Source organism: Pecten maximus, unplaced genomic scaffold (genome assembly GCF_902652985.1).
Source record: "Pecten maximus unplaced genomic scaffold, xPecMax1.1, whole genome shotgun sequence".
Lineage (NCBI taxonomy): Eukaryota > Metazoa > Mollusca > Bivalvia > Pectinida > Pectinidae > Pecten > Pecten maximus.
Genome location: NW_022982983.1, coordinates 1 through 7,814, shown reverse-complemented (window position 1 = coordinate 7,814; position 7,814 = coordinate 1). Strand labels below are relative to the sequence as shown.

At 32.7% G+C, this 7,814-nt stretch overlaps 1 protein-coding gene across 1 annotated transcript; it reads left to right on the top strand.

Annotated features, from left to right (window-relative positions):
- Positions 1–6,047: 6,047 nt before the first annotated feature.
- LOC117321229 (heat shock 70 kDa protein 12B-like) lies at positions 6,048–6,799 on the top strand (the record flags this gene model as incomplete). The annotated part of the gene is made up of 2 exons (XM_033875695.1): positions 6,048–6,293; positions 6,581–6,799. Coding segments are annotated over exons 1-2 (399 nt in total), but the record flags the coding sequence as incomplete, so codon positions are not given.
- Positions 6,800–7,814: the final 1,015 nt, after the last annotated feature.

Genomic DNA, 7,814 nt, shown 5'->3' with positions numbered 1-7,814 from the left:
CGGCAGCTACCCAATATTGTGGAATCATTTAGTTTGGAAATCTGATCAAAGTAGTGAAGCAGATAACAGTATAAACGGAATAGAACTAGAACTTGCTGGTAAGCTCTGGACCTGGACTTCAATTCGCAGAGCTTGCTTTTGCCTTCCATTCTAGGATAAATATGACATTGGAAAAGATATGTCGATTTTCATTCACACCACTCCAATGTAAATACGCTTCACATATCTTTTTTTCTGATGAAGAGTATAGTAACTGAAACCTGGCAAAAATGATCCATTATTATTCTCTTTATTTCCTCCACAAATGAAGATTCACAAATAGAATAATTACATCATACAATCAACATATAAACAAGAATAGTCTGAATATACATATACAAAGTTATTTCACACACAAGTAATTATATTGAAACATCAATTGTTAGCAAATTGGGTTATATTTTTAAGCATTTCATTCAGAAAATTTACATTTGCTAATCTTACATATTCGTTGTCTTCGTTAGACATGTCATAGTCTAACTTGCTTCCTAATAAAGCATTAACTAGTTCAAAATCTGATAAATTGTGAAGGTACGCAATAAAATCAATACCCAACATATTAAATAAAAAACACCATAATTTATCACGAATAGCAGTATTCTTTTCACAATGTAGAATTATATGCATTAAAGTATCGTTGTATAAAATACCACAGTAGTGGCATAAAGCCATATGGTCCAACATACGAGATGTTGTACATAATTTTATGATACAGTGTATAGATTTATAATACTGAGGATATTTAATAGCCAATTTCCATAAATAATGTGGTTTAATCTTAGAATGAATAAATTTAAATCTGAAAAAGTCATTGTGGTTATGCATACGTTCTAACCATGCAGTTTCCTCTACTCTATATACATTTTCATAGACACTTTTTTTCCATTGTAGTTTCCCCGGAAAATACCCTAGCTTTATATAGTCAACAAAAGTCTCATACAATGAATATTTTCTTAAAATAGAAATAATGTCGGGTATAAATCCCTGTTGTTTTTCGTTGTTTACAATGAACATAAAAAATCTAGTAATACATATCTTGTGTACTAGCATACTATTATCGATATTATAAATTCGTCCCAGAAATAATAATTTCTTGATATTAATATAAGATTCAATACTAGTCCAGCCAAGCAATGATACACACATGTCTGTCCTAGTTCTCTTTTCAAACCTTTGAATACTTTTCACAATAAAATTTTGTGCCTTTTCTAATAATAATACTTCAGTTTTGGAGAGTAACCATAGTTCACATCCGAAAAGTGCAGAAGGATACACTTTAATTTTGACTATTTTAGCAACAGTGAGAGGGTTAAGTGCGTTGGGATGAGCACCAGATTTTAGAAGAGACATAACACCAGTTTTTAATTTACAACATGCTCTAGTAGTTCTTTCAACTGAATTTCTTCTGCCGTTTAACAATATTCCGACATGTTTAATTTCTTCAACTACAGGCAGTACACATTTGTATAGGTAGACATTTTGTATATTATGGGATATGCGTTTTTCAGAAAACAATACAATTTTACTTTTCGTAGATGAGAAAGTGAATCTCCACTTCTTACTATAGGTTTCACATATATTAACCATTTTTTGTAGGCTTTGAAAATTTGTACTAACAAGACAAATGTCATCTGCCTGAGTTGGGATGTTAACTTTTAAATCTGCAATAACTGCGCCGTTTCCACAATTTTCCATTTCATTCAATAATTCGTTTATGAAAATTAGGTACAGTTTGGCAGACAAAGATCCCCCTCGATACTCCCTTTGACTGTTTGTTAACCGCGAATTTTTCATAAACTTTGATGTCATTTTTCTTTTCTTTTTTTTTCTTTTTGTTTCATTAGGATTTGAAAAAAAAACATGTTTGCAAACTGTTTGAATCCGCGTGGCGGATTCTGACAAAAGTTTGTGAACACGATTTAGTAATTTCTCCGTAATCGAGATAGATATACATGTACATGTATTATGATTCCACACTTTTAGTCATACCAAATATAAAAATCAAGCACTTGGACTCGGTTAATATGATGTTATTCCAACCTGGTAGAATCTAAAATATTGACCTTAGGCTCACCCTCGGTTATTTTGTTTATTCTGCCAAGTCGGTACAACGCCATACTGACAACACCAAAAGTCCATAATTTATCATTATTGTCTGCAAGACGTGATACAAAATCTATATGATACAGAAAAAAAACAGCAAATGGTATATATTGTATCAAACGGCAGCTACCTAATATTGTGGAATCATTTAGTTTGGAAATCTGATCAAAGTAGTGAAGCAGATAACAGTATAAACGGAATAGAACTAGAACTTGCTGGTAAGCTCTGGACCTGGACTTCAATTCGCAGAGCTTGCTTTTGCCTTCCATTCTAGGATAAGATATGACATTGGAAAAGATATGTCGATTTTCATTCACACCACTCCAATGTAAATACGCTTCACATATCTTTTTTTCTGATGAAGAGTATAGTAACTGAAACCTGGCAAAAATGATCCATGACATAACAAGCTCCCTAATATACAAAATTCTAAAACTACCATTGTAGCTTTGAACATACAGGCAGACTTTTGCTCAATAATCAACCAACAATCGATAAAAAAAATCAATAATTTAATAATAATCAATAATCGATTAATAATGAATAACTTGCTAATAATTGATTACCAATCAATAATCAATCAATTACCGATCAATAACCAATCTATGATTGTTGAATATTTGATAATGAATCAATAATAACTGATCAATAACCAATCAGTAGTGGTCAAAACAAATAATCATAAAGAAGATGAAAGGAGTGAAAAGTTCGAATTTACATACACAACCACATTGGGCTCTTTCTTTGTGCAGATTATTTTCGCAGAAAGTATAAGAAAGATTACGTACCTGTGCAAGGTCAGCCGAAAAAAAAAAGAATATTGGGTGATGACGCGATGTCTGTCTAACACATTAATAGAAACTAGTTTCCATCTCCGTGGTTGATTTTATCAGCGCGTGGTCAATCAAATATATCAAAATGTAAAAACGTCTGATATAAGATACAGCACATAAATATGTAAACATTGCAACATGTCTATAAATTCACAGAGTCGAAAGTTTACATTAAACTACATGTAGGTAAATCGATTACATTCCAATTATTTCCATTGTAGTGAAAACAAATTTACCTTAATAGTGATTCAGGGATTATTCTGATATAAACCGGTATCGCTCAAAATATAGTTAAGTAAATAAAATATATGATTTACCACACTTTATAATCTGCACTGTACACTATATTTAGAGTATCCGTTCAGTACGGTTGGTTTATTCATAATGTTATGGTATAACACAGGTTATTCCATAAACACCGCGGTATATTTATAAATCAGTGACGATGTGTATGCAACCGATCCCCACGCAGTCTCTTTCTGTTATATGTATACGAGTATTACCAACCTTGACATTGGTAATCAGATAATGGAATGATTCAGACTAGAAGGGACATCCATGTTTGACAGGCGATCAGCGTAATTTTCGGCTGTCTTAGAACTGGTAAGAATAAGTTGTGTAAGTTAGAATAGTTCAGATTAGTTAAAGTCGTTAGACTGGGTCTGAATGAGTGTTCTGCACTACTGATCGTAGCCACCGCCCTACTAGTAACAGGTTGTTGGAAATGCGAAATGTTTAGCAGGAGTTCTTTACCAGATTTGAAGCCAATTTATCTTACCCGATATTTTATATATTATCATATGAGTATTGATAGAATATTTCAAGTGTAGCCTGATTCTTATTGTAACTCGGCATAAACCAGTACCATATAATATTCCTTGTTAAAACGAAAGTAGATTTGTATTTGTGAAATACATCTCGCCCAAAACGATAAAGGTGGTGATGATGTTGTTAGGTAAGTTGTTTTGTCAGTACCTGTGTATTTCCGCAAGTATTTTTTCTACTTTAATAGAAAAGTATAGACGTTTTCTTTACATACATTGCATGAATAGAATAGCATTCGGAACACTTCACCTACGTCTCTCAGCGTAGAATATGACCAGATATCCCGATGGCTAGATATATAAGTACACACTTTCCCTTTCGTTTGCTGCTATTTATATGCAAGATATCCAAATTGGTCTTTTTATAATCTTCCGTGATATCTTCTGAGACTCAAGAAAAATGTGCTGTTACCAATTGTCACATGGACCATCGACAAGAAATGTATATAACAATATGTGAAGCACGATAATTTGGTAATCGGTGCAACTAGCCCGTACTGTCATGCTAAACATAAGAATTTAATGTAGGGGTCATCAATGTTAAAAAACCTTTGTACACAAGTGTGTGGTAAACATGCTAGGACTACTTTAAACTGAACTAGCAAATTGTGTAGCAAACTATTTGTGTACTGAAAGATAGTATTATCACGACTTACATTATACACTGTACATTATCATTACTTACTTATCCACTGTACATGTAGATAAAGAGAGATATCATTATTGGGAGCTCAAGTTAACATACTACTGAGTTAAATCAAAGACACATTTGAACATTTATGGATATAATGATAATATCCATTTCCAACAAAACAATGGAATATTATCCATGAAATTAACTAGTTTAATTTCGATTTTTCTCCATATAAAGATTATAAGATTTCCTTGTGGAAGGTGTTTTGACTATAAATGGAATAGTGATAGCTTTACAACATGGTCCGGCATTGGAAAACCTGCATAATCTTTTTTTATATATATATTTATTTGTTTTCCGAGATGGCCGAGTGGTTTAGGTGTCCTGGCACTTTATCACTAGCCCTCCTTCTCTGAGTTGCGAGTTAGAAACCCACATGGGGGAATTGCCTGGTACTGACGAAAGGTTGTTGGTTTTTCTCCGGGAACTCCGGCTTTCTTCCACTTCCAAACTTGGACACGTCCTTTAATGTCACTGGCTGTTAATAGGACGTAAAATAAAATAAACCAAACCAAAGCGTCAATAAAGTTGACAAAATTATCTCCCCTTTACTTTTAATTCAAAGGAATATGTAATAAAACTCATTGCAACATTCTATATATTTCAATTTCACAAAATTTTATTCAATAGAGAAAAGTATTTAACAACAGGCATATGCCTATATAAGTTATCTCCTTGTAACAAAGTGTATATACATATATAATTATATAAAATTTCTAATTTAATAGAATTAAGTAATTCCAATGCAATAAAGATATTACTTAGTACATATATAATATATAGAGGATATCTAACAGTGTCTTCAGTAATACCAAATATATTTCACGAGTGGGGCTAATATTTTGATATTTTTCACGAGTGCGCATGCTAACTAGGCCTACAGCGATAATTTGTAAACAAAAAAAGTAGTTTCCCCTGTCCAGGTGCTGACATATATGTCGGGCTTTCTGATTGGTCAATTATTTTGGTATTTTCTAAACATTAATTTGACTGGTCAAATCAGCAAAAGTGATATTTTTCACTAGTGAAAAATATCAGTTTTATAGAATGAATATGTAATGTAATAAAATATGGTATGAATATGTAATTTGAGAAGTAAGGACAATTCTATGATTATTATTAATAAAAGTTGGCTTGTCTTAAATGTATTTTCAATTTGTATAAATTTTGGAGGATTTAGAATACATTATCCAAGACATAATCCATCCACCCATGGGATACAGACCTAAAACATTCTATATATCTATCGTATCATATTGTTTAGCTAAATCTGCAAATCTTATAGGCAATGTCACCTGAATAGGAGGTCAGGGATATTAACATATCTTTATTCTGATCATATAAAAACAAAAATGTTAATAATATTAATTTCTTTTGAATTAACTTTTGTTTTCTTGGACAGATTTCTACTGTTTGTGGAAAACGTCTTTTGAGACGGTATGGTGAATGTTTTAGCGTAAGGATTGAGTACACTATTTTTATTTTCCACAGGTACTACATGTATAGAAATACATACCGAGAATGGCAAAACTAAGAAAAATGTTAGTGGCAGCTATAGACTGTTGCTCAACATATTCAAGTTGTGCATGCTCATTCTACCATGACTTTAAAACTAACCCCATGAGGGCCAGTTTAAGTAAAACTCCAACCACTATACTTTTTGACAAAGATCAAAAGTTCCATTCCTTTGGGTATGAAGCAGAGAAGCACTACTTCCAGTTAACTGTGGACGACAACCATACTGACTGGTACTACTTTCGTCGGTTCAAGATGATATTGTTTGACATAGAGGGTAAAGGAGTAAGTATCGATCATAATATGAATGTACATTTGTACATATTCGGATTTGGTATGTTTTGAAATATCATCCAATATCTTATAATGTTCAGAAAGGAGTGAGATAAAAGATTGCAGAGGCTTTAAATGTGTAGTTGAAACATAATACAAGGACTTAAAATTCATTAATGATAATATCAAGAATAAAGCCTTTCTATGTTTAAAACAAATCATTAAAATATAGGGTTTACATTTGTTTGTGTACATCAAATAATGATCGGTTACAATTTAAAGTCTGACATTGTCTGCAGGGCCAGGCATCAAAGGTAATGCTTAAAGATATCCGAGATCGAGAAGTCCCTGCTGTGAAAGTGTTCTCAGAAGCCATTAGGTATCTGAAGGGACATACACTGAACGAGCTGGAGAAAAGATGCACAGGAGTTACGGATGCTGACATTGAATGGGTACTCACTGTACCTGCAACCTCTAACGAATCTGTAAAACAGTTCATGCGCTTGGCTGCTAAAACGGTAAATTTGACATACCTGTACCTCATTGATAATTCTCCCGAAGGAAACTGAGATTGACATTCTAGTTACAGAGTGGATGAAATAACACCCTGTTATACATATTAATCAAATACGTCACAGAAAGGTCTATAAAGTCTCTTTTGTCGTATTATTCTGGCTGATTTTATGAACAATGAAGTAATATGATCATTTAAATATTTCACAGGTTCTGCAGAAATTCTGTCAGAAATATACAGTGTTGAACGTAATCAAGTGATTGGACAGCTGTCAATTATCTAAATAATTCTTTGAAATAACAAAGATGTCATGCGTCGACACAAAAGGTCAACGCATGAAAACTGTAATTTTTAAAGCTCATTTCTCAAAAACAATTGTTGCGGGAATCTCCAATCTTGGTAGCGCTGATACAGTATTCTTCTCTCAAAAGCAGTACGGATATTCTTTAATTGTTATACGCCTGTTTGACGTATAATGGTATATAACGTCTGTTTCCGTCCGTCCACCCATTCATTCGGTCGTCCATCTATCAATCAACTATTGGTTAAAACTTCGGTGCAAATGCCTTAAATGGTCTACAGTTCAGTCAGATAATGGTATTGTCCTAATTGTGGCGTGAATGTTCTGGTGAAGACATTATTAAGAAATATTATTTTGGAAAAGTAGGGATTTTTTCTTTTATTTCTGACATGTATGGGACTTTGTTCCGCCCATTTTTCTGTGAAAGTTTTATGGTCAACACCTCAGTCAGATAATGTGTTATTGTCCTAATTATAACATGAAGTTATTAACTGGTTGGGTCATACAAGGACATATATGTGTTTCAGTTAGAATATTTGTGGGGTAACAATGCTCTATTTAGTTTAATTTTGAGAGTTAACTTTGAATTTGCTATTTATGTTAATTATATACATGTGTATGCATCAAGAACATGTGAAGTACGCATAAAAGAGTTTCTTACTTTAAACATAATATGTTGAGGTTTGATTGGTTACTTTATGGGGAAAACGGAAATTTG